The sequence below is a fragment of the Chlorocebus sabaeus genome, chromosome 9 (genome assembly GCF_047675955.1).
Source record: "Chlorocebus sabaeus isolate Y175 chromosome 9, mChlSab1.0.hap1, whole genome shotgun sequence".
In the NCBI taxonomy this organism is placed as follows: domain Eukaryota; kingdom Metazoa; phylum Chordata; class Mammalia; order Primates; family Cercopithecidae; genus Chlorocebus; species Chlorocebus sabaeus.
In genome coordinates this window covers 109,559,179-109,576,289 of record NC_132912.1, presented here as the reverse complement: position 1 = coordinate 109,576,289, position 17,111 = coordinate 109,559,179, and the positions used below count along the sequence as shown (strand labels likewise).

Genomic DNA, 17,111 nt, shown 5'->3' with positions numbered 1-17,111 from the left:
AGGGGATGTTGAAAGAACAGCAAGGAACCTTAAATTCGTACTGGATAACATAAACAGAGTTTGGGCAGAGTGTCTGACATGCGATCCTTTTGTGTCATTTACAGAGACAGGACACCACTTTCAAAGATGACACTAACTGTTCAGAGGCTTTAATATGATTGCCTCCAAATGCTTGAGAAAGCTTCATGTGTTTGCCTGGCACTCTGCTCTTTTAAGATATGACTCTATTCCCCCTTCTCTCTCTCTTTCTTGGAAGTGCAGCATCCTCAGCTTGTAATCTTTAAACCCTGGGCTGCAGTGATTTCTCTTCATACAGCAACACATTAAGCACATATTTCATGCTTTCCTGAACCAAATTCAGAAAGTGCCAATTAATAAGTTGATGGGGAAGAGGCCAATGGGTAGCATTAAGGCCACCTGCCTGGAGACACTAGGTGCACACTTTGAGTGAGTGAAAGGAGACCCACAGAGAGTTGGGAATGAAGTAATTTATCACAGATTCCTGGAGGCATAAAACGAGAGGATTTAAGATAGTTTTGAGGGCAGCTCCTCCGTCTTGCTGCTATTGTGATTGATCCCATTCCTCTGGACAAAATTGGGCATCCCAGTGAGACAGTGTAAAACATCTGAAGCTGTGAATATTTACATATTTGTAGCTTCTTCTGTGGTGCAGGTTGTGAAGAGCAACCAACTTTTCTTGCAGAGAGTTTTAGAGACTCATGTGGACTTAGAAGTTGTGAAGCTTCCATCCATATCTCAGAGTGTTCTGGGCATCTTTCTATGTACTCATCTATTCATTCATTCATTTGACAAATATTTATCAGTGTACCATACATACCGGACCTTAGTCTAGCTGCTGAAAATACATCTGTGAACTCTATTGACAGCTATCTCTATTGTCACAGGGTTTATTTTTTAGTAGAGGATATGCAGACAAGAAACAAAATAAATAAGTAAATTATGTAGTAGGCTAGAAGGTGATGGGGGTGGTGGGGTAACATAGCCTTTGTAAAATTCCTAGAGAAAGCTTCAGAGCCTACACTTTGACTTAAGACTCAGAAAATCAGGCTAAGTTAGGATGACATAGGATATCATTGAAGTGGAATGAAAGGATTTGAGGTAGGGAAGAAAAACAATGGACTCCATCCTCTTTCTCTTCCACCTTTCCCACAACAGACTATAACCAGTCTTTTAGTCCCCCAAAATGGAAAGTACATAAGGCACAGTAGGAAGAAGGGAAGAAGGGTAAGTGTGCCAGGTTTAGGAAACAACCTTGGAAATAAAACAAGGAGTCCCCTAAAAGAGAAGAGTATACAGTTACCTATTTCATCCCTCATTCTTTCAGCTTCTCCTACTCCCTTCATTTCTTTGTAGAAATATTTTTGTAGCACTGATCCAAGATGGAAGAATAAGCCTGACAGAGCCAAGGTCCCTGTTTGGCCAAGCATTATTTACCTGCCCCTGTCCTTCCCTTGTCAAAATTTAGCTAATTTTCAAGTTTTGCAAATTTGTAAACTTAATTTTCTGTTGTTTCTTTCTCCAACAATTCTTTGCTGCAGATAATGTTACTCACAGACCCGGAGATTGAGAGCAGCTTACTGATCAGCTCAGATGAAGGCGCAACTTATCAAAAGTACCGGCTGAACTTCTACATTCAAAGCTTGCTTTTCCATCCCAAGCAAGAAGACTGGATTCTGGCATACAGTCAAGACCAAAAGGTGAGCATGCTTACCTTGTTTGAGACAGTGAATCATGGTTCTCCAGGGAAAATAGTGCTAATTTAATTATCTCTTCATTTCACCTCAATGATCATTTTTGTTCTCAGCAGTAGCCTGACCTCTGTGCTACTGGGACAAGGGAAAGCAAGGAGAGTCTCAGGTTGCTTGTTTAAATCATGTAAATATCTGAAACCACTTACCAAATAAAGATTAGGTGTACTAAGTGAGACGCGGTGGAGAAGCAGTTCTTAGCATAGATGCTTAAGACAGTCAGGAGTCTCTGACCCCCACTGAGTGGGAGACAGTGTCTTAGTGGATTGGTGATCATTTCTCTTGGCAAAGGACCCATGGCTTTTCTCAGATTCTTAAAGGGAAGCATAACCCTGAAAAGGTTAAGAACAGGAAGTAAGGTTTTGCTGAAACACTGAGAGAAATGGCCAGAGGAAAAATAATGATGTATGTAGGTAACCTTATGCAGAACCTAGTCATCTCAGAACTTTTCTTCACTTGGTAGTAAGGTTGAAGAAGTCACTTCGTGAGAAAGGATTAAATGAGCTCATGATATTAGGTGTGTGTATGTGTGCATACATCCCATAAAATGTCATCCTATAATATATATTATGTATTCTATACGGCATATATACTATAACATACATATGGTCCCTGCCTTTAAGGAAACTTGTATTCTCGGGTAGAATAAAAGGCTAGCAATAGCTAATAAAATCAAGTTAAAATGAAAAAGAAGTAGCATTTACACAGGCAAATGTGAGAGAAACTCTGGCCATAAAAGCCAGAGGGATAATTGGTGAAATACTAGAATACTCCTTGTGAAATGCATTATTCAGTGAAGTCATTCTGAGTATTCTCCTTAGAGGAATCATGAATTAGAAATTACATATATTTAAAGAAATACTGGACTTAACTAAGTGAGGGGAATATTCTGGGGTTTTATTTGTCTGGGTTTACATAGATGTGTGGTATTTTTGAAGGTAGGAGCATGGTACAAGCAACTTCCCAAGGTCTCTACTGACAGGAGCATTTTAAAGGAAGCAAATTAAAATTCTTAAGATTGGAGTTTTATTCATACTGCCCCTACTGCCAAATAAAATGCACATTAAGCCTAAAAATAGAAAGAATTTACAATTCATTTTTTTTTTTCCTCTTGAGCAGCCTGGCTACCCTTTCAGCAGAATGTACAATTTTGTTTCTGGAGTCAAGCCACAGTGCATTTGGTCCAGGATGGTGCAGTTAACAGAGGCAAAGCCTGACCAGCTCAGACAGAGTATTAGTCATTTAATCCACAGGGTTGTTATATTTTATTCGACAGTTGGTTAATTTTTCCCCCCGATGCCAGAGGCACAACGAGGGCCAGATTTACCTGCCTAAGTAAAAACTCTGCATCTTTGCAATTGTGCTGGAGGAGATGCCCAAATATGTAACTCTTTCGGTCCCAGCACTTCAAAGAGTGCCTCCCGTGGTCACTGTGGCAGAGTGGATGATAAGAGACCAGTCAGGACGCCTGGGCTGTGACTTCAACCCAGCAAGTTAACGGTCAACAGTATTTAGCGTTGGTTTCCTTTGCATTAAACTGTGTTTGTATGGATAATTATAATTGTAGGTACCCTTCCAAAGTGATTTAAAAAGAAACAAATATTAGATGCCACATCTCTTTTAAGTGCCATGCATGATACAGTGTTGATATAAAATAACAATATTCTGTCCATCTGGAGATAGATGATTCACACATATGAGTTGGTCAATAGTTTAAGAGAGGCCACAAAGGCAGTGCTGTCACTGAATATTATATACAAGTGACTGGATGAATTACATTAAATTGGTAGCCCAAAGTTCAGGAGATGGAGCTCTGGTGATCCATCTACTCCAGAGGTCTTACAGAATGACTTCAGTTGGACTTTAATGGGTATGTTGGATTTCTGTTGTGATAGTAGGGGAGGCCAATTTTTTTACAAAAGGAATGTCACATACGTGAAATTGTAAAAATCATGTGTACAAAATAGCAAAATTTTCTATTTGGCTGAAACTAAAATTTGTTACAGCTAGTTATAATTTACACACACACGCACACTTTGGAACCTAATCTTTACTATTTTTCACTGTTTTGGCTGTTTGATTTTTAGGAAAACTAATTTTTGTTTCCTTACTTAGGAGCCTTCAGAAATTTGGGTCCAGAGAATGATATATTTAGAGCTATAGATTTCAAGGGTTAATCGGTAGTAATTATGAGTATAAACTGTGGTAATATGAGGTCAAAAACAAGACCGGTTGGGATGATATTACAGCAGTCCTGGCATCAGATGCTCAGGGTAAGAACCAAAAGGTATCCTTTGTGACCACAGACCCAATGAATCCTGTCATTTTAGAGTTGGACGCAGTCTTCATCTGTTTGTTGTTGCTGGGTTTTTTTCTGTATGAGGCTAAGAATCTAAATATCTAAAAGGTTAACAAATTTTCTCAAAGAGAAAAATCACTAATTAACATCACATGTGGATATTCTACAATTGGGGTAAGGGGCTACCTGACATTTGATAGGGTTCTCATGCTTTTTTTTTTTTTTTTTTTTTTTTTGAGATGCAGTCTCACTCTGTCACCCAGGCTGGAGTGCAGTGGCGCAATCTGGGCTCACTGCAACCTCCGCCTCCAGGGTTCAGGCGATTCTCCTGCCTTAACCTTCCGAGTGGCTGGGATTACAGGTGTGTGCCACCACGCCTGGCTAATTTTTTGTATCTTTAGTAGAGACAGGGTTTCGCCTTGTTAGCCAGGGTGGTCTCGAACTCCCGACCTTGTGATTTGCCCGCCTCGGCCTCCCAAAATGCTGGGATTACAGGCGTGAGCCTCCACACCTGACCAGGGTTCTCATTTTTGAAGGTGATATTTTGAGATGAACAGATGGGTAAAAGCCAGCCTTTCTACTGACTTCTCTGTTTCTTTAAGAAAGGATGAAGGATAAATCATACTGGAAAAGACACATTGTGGATAGCCAGCTATACAAGTAGGAATCAGAGAAGACCTCCATATCTCAAGGCTTGAATCACAGAATAGGGAGTGGGGCATTCGCTGAAGGGAGAGAGCTGCAGCTGTTAGCTGATGGTATCGGCTGGAAGTCAAGTTGAGAGGGTCTGTGGCCACTCAGGTGGGTCAGTAATATGGAAATAAAAGCTGACAGTCACGCATGGGTCATGGAGCTTTTAGCACTGATGAGATGTGGCAGCAAGGAGGACCATGTGCTGGTGTTGGCTGGCCAGTGATTGCACTTGTCCAGGAAACAGGAACATTTATTCTTTCAAGTAAGTATTGCCCATCAGTTTTTCTGTGACAGCTGCTGATATCCCTGCTGTAGATCTCCCAGCTAGGATCTTAGTCAGTATTCTCTCTGCTGGATGCTGTTTTACATCAAATTGTGGTGAACAATCCCTTAGAAAATGCCTTATTGGCCGGGTGCAGTGGCTTACGCCTGTAATCCCAGCACTTTGGGAGGCCGAGACGGGCGGATCACGAGGTCAGGAGATCAAGACCATCCTGGCTAACACGGTGAAACCCCGTCTGTACTAAAAAAAAAAACTACAAAAAAAAAAAAAAAAATTTAGCCGGGCGTGGTGGTGGGCGCCTATAGTCCCAGCTACACGGGAGGCTGAGGCAGGAGAATGGCGCGAACCTGGGGGGCGGAACTTGCAGTGAGCCGAGATCGCGCCACTGCACTCCAGCCTGGGCGACAGAGCGAGACTCCGTCTCAAAAAAAAAAAAGAAAGAAAGAAAGAAAGAAAATGCCTTATTGAGGTGGCAACTCCTATGAACAGGGTCTTCCTCTTTTCTCTTTTTCTTTATTTGCTGGCTTCTTTGTTTATTTAAGGCATACTCTCTGTCTTTTGAACACATAGCCGCATTTATTTTTCCTTTATCTCCCTGACATTGCTGCTTCTCTCCTTCAGTGAATGAATGCAACTTTTAAGCTCCTAAGGACAGTTTGGAGCTCCGGCCTGCAGGATAGACCCCAAATGAGCTGTGATACCCTGCTGTAACTGTGTTTCATCTTGGGTGCCTGAATCCCAGTGGAGGCTTTTTGATGTGGACATTATAAGGGACTCAAAGAGTTTTGTTGAACAGACGTTCCTTTCTGGCCCAAGGTAGAATTTTACTGCATATCAGTTCTATGGGAAGTCATATTAAGATTTAAAAAGGTGGTTTTAATCAGGGAAAAATATGTATGGCCAAATGTCCTCAGAATCCACAAAACCAAGGTTTTTGATATTTTTTCTTTTCACTTAGAGAAATCTGTGTGTGATATTCAGCATCTAGGTAGTTGTATTATTCAGGGTTCTCCAAAGAAACAGAAGCAATAAGGGGAGGGGAGAGAGAAAGAAAGAGGGAGAGAGAGAGAGATTGGGGTGGGGGGAGGGGGGGGAGAGAGAGAGATTGATTGATTATGGAATTTACTCATGCAATTATGGAGGCGCCTAAGTCCCAAGATCTGCCTTCTGCAAGCTGGACAACCAAGAATGCCAGTGGTATAATTCAGTCCAAGTTGGAAGCCCTGAGAATTGGGTGGGGGTGGAACCAATGGTGTAAGTCCTGGTCTGAGTCCAAAGTCCTGAGAACAGGAACTCTGATGTCCGAGGGCCAGGGGAGACAGATGGATATCCCAGCTCAAAAAGAAAAAGGGAATTCACCCTCCCTCTGCCTTTTCTATTCAACACCTCCAAGGATTGGATGATGCTGGCCCACACTGGAGAGGGTGGATTTTCTCAGCCTACTGATTCAGACACTAATGTCTTCTAGAAAATCCCTTACAGATACACCCATATAAGTTTTATCAGCTCTTTGGGCATCTCTTAGCCAAGTCAAGTTGACACATAAAATTAACCATCACCATAGTTGCCAAGAGGTAAATGCTATCTTGTCTGGGGATGTGGCTATCCAGGCACCACTAGAATGACTGAAAGGAAAAGGTGTGGAGCCTTTTACCCATTGTAATTCTTAAATAAATAGTCTGGGTACATAGGAAACCCTGCCCTGAGACTTACTGAGTAAAGATATAGGAGCTGGACTTGGCCTCTGAAGGGCCTATGTGAGGATGTGCCTTTGGAAAGCCCTGAAATTTTCAGAAAAAGGAACATTATAGATAGAATTCTAGAGATTCGGTTTCAAATGGACAGGAGGCTACTTGGTGTATAAAATCCCACCCCTCACAGTTTTAAAATAATGAATCCTTGTGGAAAGTATGAAGAATTCCATGGCATTTATTATAGGAGCACCAAAATCTTGCTTTCTTTTATTAACTTATTTTTTATTTCTATAAAACAGTAGCCAAACCAAGCATTCTACCCATTTAAAAAAATTTCTTTGTATTTGGAAACTGAGCTGATAAGAGAAAGGAGATATAGTCCTTTACTTCATTGCTAACTGACTTTCTTGCCTCAATACAGGAAACCACCCAAGGAAGGCTTAGCAGAAGGCTGAGTCTGCCAGATTACATCTTTATTTTAATTTGGCAATAAACTAGTGTACAAACTGTGCTATAAAACATTGCCTCCAACGGCATCTCTCAGTCTGTCTTAAACACCTCACTAAACATGATGTGTTGGGAAACATTTGAAAGGAGAGAAAACAAAGAGCAGATGTGACTGTAAGGAAATTGAAAAAAAAAGAAAAAACCCGGAGAGAAGTATAAGATTCTGTGTATACTTCAACTTTGCTGTCTATGCCGGGGCAAGGGCTCTTGGTGCCTCTGTTAGGATTTGCAATGGAGAAGTATTTGTAAAGTGGAGTGCCATATTGTGAAACCAGCATGAACACGGTCAGGACTCTGGCTGCTGAGCAGCTGGAGAGCAGAGGCCCCTTGCTGTCCTTATCCAGACCTCTTCTTCAGGTAGCTCCAGAGAAGGGCTGCTGCCCCTGACCAAGAGCAGGAAGGGCTGTTCTTCTTCTGTCCTGTGCAGTCCACACCCTCGTGGGCATCCAAGACCACCTAGAGCATGAACGCAGTTCCTACACAAACAGGCAAGAAGTACAATTGAACAAAACAGGCTGGGTCCAGACTGTGGGAAGTTGGAGAGCAGGTGTTCATTTAGAAGGAGGGAGGGAGGCTATCAAGCTCTAGCCTGCTCTTCTTGCCATGTAGGAAGGTGGGTTCAATGTCACCAGACCTTCAGAATTCTTTCTTTTTTTGAGAGAAGTAATTCTGCTTTGTTTTCAATGTGAAATTTTCTTATTTTTATGTGTGTAACAATGACCTCAAAAATTTCAAAAGAAGCACTGCATAGGACGAATAAACCTCATCTGCTGCCCTGTGGTTGTCCTTTCTTCTTTCCCATTATCTTTGTTTTACTTTGTTCATGGCTTTCCCTTTTGATTTTATTTGAGAAGATGTTATTATTATTTTTTTTTTTGCAATTTTTTTGAAAAAAGTGCATTCAAATAAATGATTGGTTTTATCGAGGGAGAATAAAACCTTTAGGACAGTTTGGTGGGCCACCCTTTATTTTGTGGCAGTTCTAGAATATTTGTAAGTTTATATTGACTCGCTTATTTTGGAGCTCTGTGAGTCCACATTCCAAGTAAGAACATGTAGAAAACTTGCTTCATTCCTGATCTTCTTTAAATTCCAAAGGATCACAGTTTATGAAATAAACAGAAAATCCTAAGGCCTGTATGTTGGCCTTCCCTTCCAACATTTTTTGGTACATATGTGTCAGACACCAAAACATTCTTTTAAAGGCAGAAAATAGGCTTTGATAGGGAGATTCTGTTTACAAATAATGGAAAATCTATTTTTTTTTCTTTTTTTTGGGACATAGTCTTGCTGTCTTACCCAGGCTAGAGTGCAGTGATGTGATCTTGGCTCACTGCAACCTCTACCTCCCGGGTTCCAGCGATTCTCCTGCCTCAGCTTCCCGAATAGCTGGGATTACAGGCACCTTCCACCATGCCTGGCTAATTTTTGTATTTTTTTAGTAGAGACGCAGTTTGACCATGTTGGCCAGGCTGGTCTTGAACTCCTGGCCTCAAGTGATCTGCCTCGGCCTCCCAAAATGCTGATATTACAGGCGTGAGCCCTGTGCCCGGCTGGAAACCTTAAATATTAACAGTCAGCATTCTCTCCATAAATGAAAACTGACTTTCAGTTAAAATCAGATGTTGATAGAAAAGGAAAAATGGACTGCCAATGTGATGAACAGCCAATGACAGAATTTTAGTAACATGCATAAAAGTGAATTTTATTAAAAAAGAACTAATTTTAGTTCTCTGCCTTCTCTCTCTCTACCAGTCCTGCAATGTTTTTAAAGTTTCATATCTATTCTACATGTATATCTATAAACATATCTATAAACAAAAAAAATCTTCTCTTTATTCCTTTTAATCATTCCTTTCTTTTTCTTTCTTTCTTTCTTTTTTTTTTTTTTTTTTTTTTTTTGAGACAGAGTCTAGCTCTATCACCCAGGCTGGAGTGCAATGGTGTGATCTCAGCTCACTGCAACCTCCACCTTCCGGGTTCAAGCGATTCTCCTGCCTCAGCCTCCCGAGTAGCTGAGATTACAGGCACTTGCCACCATGCCCGGCTAATTTTTGTATTTTTTAGTAGAGGCGCGGCTTCACTGTCTTGACCAGGCTGGTCTCGAACTCCTGACCTCGTGATCTGCCTGCCTCGGCCTCCCAAAGTGCTGGGATTACAAGCGTGAGCCACTGCGCCTAGCCAATCATTCCTTTCTTTTCCTGAGTGAGCCCTCACGGAAGGGAGATACTTATCATGGCTGCTTTGAATGGCGAACATTCCCTGGGAAATAATGAAGGCTTAATAAGAAAACAGATGCCAGTGCTTTCAAAATCTCAGTCATATTTAGGTTTCTCACCATTGACTGACAGTAGAGTGAGCTGGTAAGAGGATCAGCTGTCTGTTCTGTCAGGTCCTACCCCTGCTCTGTGACCTTCAACAGGTCATTTAAATGTAGTTTCTCCAACTGTAAAGTGGAAATAATAATAAGAGTATCTGGCTCCTGGGGCTATTTGATGATACTGAGATAAGGCATGCAAAATATAAACACAGAGCCTGGCACATAGCAAAAACGGCATAGATACCAGCCACTGTATTATCCAAAGACCTGAAAAATAGCACTTCCGGTGTGGTGCAGCTGGAATTAGAGAAAGCCTGTCTTAGTCAGAGGCTGTCTTACCCCAGTGTCTTTCCAGTACGTAGAGCTACAGGCACTTTAATCAATTTAATTTAAATGCCTTTTTAGACAATCACTAAAAGGTCCTGTGAAAGCAGAATGAATGGAACAGGACAGATGGATATACGGTACTTAGAAATATTATTGATTATAATAATAGAACACCATTAAATATTAAAGTATTTATCTTTACATTAACTCTATTTGCTTTTGAATAGACCTAGCAGTCCCTTAATGTCAAAAGGGTGAGTTGAGATAAAGACAAATTGAGCCTTGAAATTCAACCCCCTGGGGATATTCAAATGATTTCTGCACAAGCACAAACAGTTAGGAAACTGATATCTACCTAATGTCATCATGTTTCCCCAAGGCACTGCATTAAGTTAAAAGGCACTCAGTTTTTTATAAAAAATATGTTGAGCGGTATATACCATGCTGGTTTGGCAGGATTTTCATGTGCTTGAAATTTCCCAATGTCAGAGCTGATTTCTAATCTCATGAATATGTAAGTAATTTAAGTATCCAAGTACAAAACTGGCAATTAGAGTGGAAACCAGGGAGCTCGCTAAATGTCAACCCCAACACTTGTTTATAAAACAAATTCTCAAGCTGAAATGCCATCCTATGCAAACAAGGAAGGCCTGCGTTCACCTTAGATACCATGTTTAAACAGGTTGTATCATTATTTTTCAATTGCTACCTTTGATCTGCCTGTTTCTAATGATTTGGGAAAAAAAAAAAAAAACAGAGCTCCAAGAATAAGGAGAAATGAACATTTTAAAACAATTTGTTTAAGATGTGAACAGGCACAATTGTGCTATTTGATAGTTTTGTAGGCTTTGAAAGAGAGGTATTTGTATGTCCAAATTTTTGGCTAGTTCTTCATCTGTTCTATGCCACCAACACTTGGCTTTAAGAACGTTTAAGGGGCCGGGCGTGGTGGCTCATGCCTGTAATCTCAGCACTTTAGGAGGCCAAGGTGAGCAGATCATTTGAGGTCATGAGTTCAAGACCAGCCTGGCCAACATGTTGACACCTGCCCCCCCCCCACCCCCCGGCTCTACTAAAAATACAAAAATTGGCTGGGTGTGGTGGTGTATGCCTGTGATCCTAGCTAATGGGGAGGCTGAGGCAGGGGAATCACTTGAACCCTGGAGGCAGAGGTTGCAGTGAGCCGAGATAGCATCACTGTACTCCAACCTGAACAACAGAGTGAAACTCTGTCTCAAAAAAATAAATAAAAATAAGTAAATAAATAAGAATCTTTAAGGCCAAGATTTTATCTTATCATGTTCCTATATACCTCTAGACCTGGATGCACAGGAGGTGTTCACAAATCAAACTCGCCCACAGTCGTATATTGACCCGCCCTTCCCAACCGGCTCCAGTTCCGTAGTCTAATCTTCTAAGCTTCAGAGCACCACCCTCAACTGTAGGGCTTGTGACAGACTTCAGTGACATCTAGGGAGTGGACAGTGACAAATCTGATAAATCCAACTGCAGGAGAGATTGATGGAACCAGCAATAGGCCATCATTCCCAGCCTTTATCAGCAAAGCCTGACTGCTCAGCTTTGATACTCTTATCTTTTGACTTTAATGACATTTGGATCCAGTCTACATCAGTTCCCCACAAGTATTGGTAAGATTGCATCTACCCAGCCTGGTTCCAGGCTTTCTTTATAGCCCCAGCTTCCACTTCACTCTGTTATGCATCCCAGCCAAACTGGGTCTCTTGCTATTGACCAAAGAAATGTGAGAACACCACCCTGAGTTATGCTGCTCTGTTTATTTGCACAGACTGACCCATTCCGCTGGAACACTGTTTCTGCATATCTTCATTCTAAGACATGTTAATTGTACTACAAAGCCCACTATGAATTATTTTGCAAATTCTAAACTTTTCCTCTAAAACATAGGCCACTACAACACAGGTCACTACAACACTGTACACAAAATATTAGACATTACTGTAGGTTGTGATACCACTAATACACTAACATTTTCTTTGAGAAACTATGGGGTCAGGGTTGGGTGTGAGGTCTGGATTGGGCATCATGGCTCTCTCACTATCTGCTCTCTGTACTGAACAGCCAAGGTAAAGACTCGTATCAGCTCTTAGTGAAGTTTGCAGAATCCTTTTAAGTGTTGCAGATTTTGGTTCCCCTTAGTGTGGGTTCTGGCCCCCTCCTATGCCGTGGAACGAGAGCATCAGAACATACTTCTGAGGACAGCATTTTTCTCTGGACTGATTCTCTTTCTTCTTATTGAGGGTGATGGAAAAAAGAACTTGATATTTGTGATGCCTCAGGCCTGGCATTAGGAATTTATATGAAGTCCTTAAGGTACCATCTCTTTCTTGCTAAAAAGGATGCAGGAATAGCTGTGAGAATCAGAGAGTCATGAGGTGGATGAGTGCTTTGTACCCAGGCCATCCCCAGGGCAATATTAGGATGAGGCAAATAAAATAGAACTGGCAGGATTTTCTGTTAGCCTTTTCAAGAAGTACAATTTGCAGGCCCCCTGCTTCCAAAATGTTAAGAGGAGAGAAGGAAAGAGGAGTGGGCAGGCAACCTTGAAAAGAGCCGACAGCAGGATGTTTTCCGCCAACGCAGACGCCTTCTAAGGAGCCTGTGTGGAGGAGCCCCAGGAAACTGCCCCCTGACCGGGGAAGCCGCCGTGGGAAGCTTTGTGGTGAACAACATCTGGTCCCATGAACCAAAGACTTAAAACGTTATCACAACTCTTAGCTTCTATGGAATTCTCCTAGCACAAATTTCTGTGGAATGGATGCTCTTTCACGCATTTCCCAGCTGCAGAAGAGAATTCCATCACGTGCACATGTCTAACAATCTGCAAAGAGAGGATACGTTGATCCGATTTAGAAATATTGAAAAGACTTTTTAAGGACACTGACAGTTGCAAGCTTGTGTATCACCACAAGGAGCTGAGTTTCTTATCTTGTAGCAAGTTGTCACTCTTCTAGGGATTTAACCAAAATGTGAATGTTAAGGTGGAAATGAAAGTTGGAAATGGCTGCTCCCCTTCTCTTATCCCATCTTTATCTGCTGTAGACTAGGAATCTTGAGCAAAACCAGTGCATCCCATTCTTCCCCTCCCCCAGTTTATTTTGTCCTGCTGTGGCATCCCTCTTTATCATTCCTTATAGCCGGTGCCCACCATACAACTTGCAGCACCAAAGAGATCCAGAGGAAGGTGCCAGAGATGCCTAAGAGTTGGCTCAAAGCTGTCAACGAAACTAACCCTGGCGATTTCATCCTTTGGAATTAAGTGTATTTTTATCTGCATTCTTCTTAAAGCAAACAAAGACAGATGGCAAGGAAACAAGCCAATGTGAAAGATGTCTTTAAAAAAAAAAAAAAAACCTTTCAGGAGAGGAACATGTCAGGAAAGAGAGAGAAGTGCTAATAGCTCCAGACCAGCATAATGACAGTCTGGAGGGTTAGGCCTTAAGGCTGCTGATAGATCTTGAGCACAGGTGAGTGCTGGGTTTGTGCTCATTAAGTTGTGTTTACTAATACAAGGATGTAGTCACAGATACTTTAGAATGATTTTAGACAGGAAGGATTTTCTGTGTTGCATTGCAGATATAACTAGAATCTTTCCTTGTTCTCTAACATTTCTGCTCCTTCAGTTCTTGTTCAACATTTATAGTGATGTTAGCTAAACAAAATCAAACCCTCTAAGAATGGCAATTTTAAGTTCATGACACGGCACTAGTAGAGGCACAATGGCCTCCTAAAACTAGATTAAGTACTCTTCCATCCTTTTCTTAATCTTTCTGTCTTTCTCTAAGCTTGGCATAGCTAGAGAAAGCTGCTGCTGCTTTCTCTGATGTGACAGATAGTAATGCTAGTTCTCAGTTCTGTGTTCTGACGGTCAAACCTTGGAGCCAGAGACAGGCAGGCAGGGAAATAAATCTTATTTAGGTGCTGCCAACACTATGAATTTTATTAAAGGACATTGACTCATTCTACAGGGAAAGCCTTCCACTGGTGGCTGAGACAGTCATTGGGTAAAATGCTTTGATACCATTCCCTTCTTTGTGGAGGAGCGCTTTGCTGCCAGACTCTGTAGGTTTAATTAACACGTTAACTTGAATGGCTGAGTTGTTGTTTTCTTTTTAGTCAGTATAACACCAGACTGGACAATTAACTTTTTAGGGAGAAAATGTCTGAAGTAGTAGGTGGAGAATACAGAGCAGTTTTGTCTAAAAGTGAATATTCAAGACTCTGCTTTCAAATCCTTGATATTTATAGGGTTTTGTGGATGTGTGTTTTGTTTGTTTTTTAGGTATATGCCTCTAGTTATAAATCCATGGAACTAAAATATATTCCTCTGATAAATTTTCTTTGTCCACCAATTGTGAAACCTGGGTGCTTTATTAGGTAGAAACATGACTAGGAAATTCACGTGGTGCCAAATCATTATCTTTTTCATTTATCATCTACTGTTTGAGGCACCTGTACATGTAGAAGGATAGGATTTCCAACATCTAAAAGCTTCGCAATCTCATTAAAGAGGCAGGAAGTGGTCTTAGAAATTTTAGAGTAATTTTAGATAGAAAGGAATTTCTGCCTTGCATTCATGAATGATTCTCTTGAAAGGCTGTTAAGAGAATGAAATATAAATACGTGGCTGGTAGTTTGATAGCATCTGCTCTTGTTCCACAGTTCTTTGGAGATGAGACCGGTAGGAATCTTAGTAGGTAGAGGAGGGTTCATAGAGGAGGTGGCCTTTCATCTGGCTCTGAAAACAAGACTGGCATTGAAGAAGGAAAGTCTTGAAGCCACTTTTGCCAGAGTGGGCAGCCTCAGTGAAGGCACAGCAAGGCGCGTGTGGGAAGGTGACAGGGCCAGCCCACCAGGACCAAAAGGTACCTTAGGAGAGAGTAAATTGAAAGAATCTCACTGAGCTGAATGCGAGAGGCTTGGTTTATTGGATTGTTTTGTATACCCACTGCTTGAGGGGCCTCTACATGCTCACAAATAATGAAGTTGCTCTTTGAAGATATAAACAAATGTCTTGGGACATACCTGAGTGGTCCACAGGCTCCAGATTCAAGCTTAGGGGATAAATTTACAAACAGAAAAAAAGAACCACAAATGCTGGCGCCCCACAATTCCTCATAGAGATGAATTCTCTGTGGGAACGGGAATAGCAATCCTTTGGTGTAGCCGTAGGAGCACACAGAGTTTATGTATTATTCTTGCAGCATGTATATGAGTTCAGCCTGTTACCCAGACATATTATTTTGAACTGTCCTGATACTTTTACATTTGCATTAATCTTTGTATGTTACTAAATATAGATATATCTGTTTGACATAGGCACACCACAATGGTATGAACTCTGCTCCCTTTAAACTTACAGAAAGAAGTAGAGCTCTAGGCTAAAAAAAAAAAAAAGAAGAAAAGAAGACAAAGGGGAGAGAGAGAGAAGTGGATACTCTCGGGTTGGGTGCCTGCTGCTGTTGTACAATTCTCAGTGGTGAAATACCGGGTGTTCAGGACATGCTGGGAACAAGAAGCAGGCCATGCATACACTGCCTGTTTGGGTTCTCAGTTAAGACAGTGTGACCTGTCCCATCTTCTGTTATCTCTATGAGAGGAGTTGTCACCCGTCTCTCCTTGGCACTTATGAAATATATCAAACATGAAATGTACCCCGGAAACCAGTCTCCCTCAGGCGTGGCCAAAGAATGAATAATAGGCTGGGCATGGTGGCTCACACCTGTAATCCCAGCACTTTGGGAGGCTGGAATGGGCAGATCACGAGGTCAGGAGATTGAGACCATCCTGACTAACACAGTGAAACCCCATCTCTGTTAAAAATCATAGTAAAATAAATAGCCAGGGGTGGTGGCAGGCACCTGTAGTTCCAGCTGCTCAGGAGGCTGAGGCAGGAGAATGGTGTGAACCCGGGAGGCAGAGCTTGCAGTGAGCCGAGATCACACCACTGCACTCCAGCCTGGGCAACAGAGTGAGACTCCATCTCAAAAAAACAAAAGCAAAAACAAAAGAATAATTAAAAAGACTTAGAAAGAAAAAGGTACAGATTCTCCTTGACTGGATGCCTGAATAATGTGTAATTATTACTTAGATAAGCTTACATAGATAAGTTGGCTTATTTTTATGTTGTCCCTGTCTATCTTACCACTTTGACTCACGCTATTCCTTTGTGAATAATACTATTTTTAGCCATTTGAATACTGTCATTCATTCAGGTCCCAGCTGTTTCACCACAGCATCTGGGAAGCATCCCTAAATTGGCTCCTGTCTTCTGCATTGTTTTATCACTGGCTGCCTCGTGCATTTCTCATTATGTGAGCCAGGTTCTGGTTACATTGTGTGCTCTTTCAGAACCTTGTCTAGATTTTGCACTTCTTTGCATTCCCCACAGTTCTCGGCACATGCTAGGTCAAGTGGCACAGCTGACTTTATCGCCAGGCAGAACAGGGTGTGCATTCCAGTTCATTCAACTACTGACTTGACATGTAATTTCTAATAAGTCAGTTAATCCTTCTAAGCTTCAGTTTCCTCAACTGTAAAATGAAGATATTAATCTGCCTTGCAGAGCTTGTATAAGAAATGGAGGTGGTACATGTGGAGCACTCACCTTGTGTATGGCAGGTGTTCAATAAATGTTAGGTATTATTATTACTATTGATCCAATGAACTGATGCTTGTGTATGTGATGTACTATAGAACCATAGTGTTGAGTAACTTCTGTTCTTTACAGTTATACAGCTCTGCTGAATTTGGGAGAAGGTGGCAGCTTATCCAAGAAGGGGTTGTACCAAACAGGTTCTACTGGTAAGTCTCACTTTATCTTGTAGCACATTAAGATATGATCTAGTCAGTTATGACCTAGTAAATGACCATTAGAATCTTGTTCTCACCAGTGCCCTCACATAAGGTCTATTCTTATTGGGACATGCCCACATCTCCTCAGGGCAGGATGTGACATTAGAGTAAGAAACACTTTAAGAGAATGTTAAAAAATCTATCACAGTCTTTTTGGAAAACCCCAAATGGATTATGGAGGTTAGTGAACTGCAAGGGCTTTATGAGAATTGCTTTGTTATATTTTGGTGGAACCGTGGAGAGAGACATTTAAAAAAATCTAATAGTGACTTTTTATTATTAAAAGCATTATATACACATATATCACATATTCAAATGAAGATTT

The 17,111-nt window shown here is 41.3% G+C and overlaps 1 protein-coding gene across 4 annotated transcripts in view; it reads left to right on the top strand.

The window, feature by feature from the left end:
* Positions 1-17,111, top strand: part of SORCS1 (sortilin related VPS10 domain containing receptor 1) — a 588,551-nt gene that overhangs the window by 382,365 nt on the left and 189,075 nt on the right. For all 4 annotated transcript variants that reach the window (XM_038009546.2, XM_073019317.1, XM_007964053.3 and 1 more), the window contains exons 4-5: positions 1,560-1,718; positions 16,662-16,735. In XM_038009546.2, coding sequence (XP_037865474.1) covers positions 1,560-1,718; positions 16,662-16,735 — 233 coding nt within the window. The remainder of the gene's footprint in view (positions 1-1,559; positions 1,719-16,661; positions 16,736-17,111) is intronic.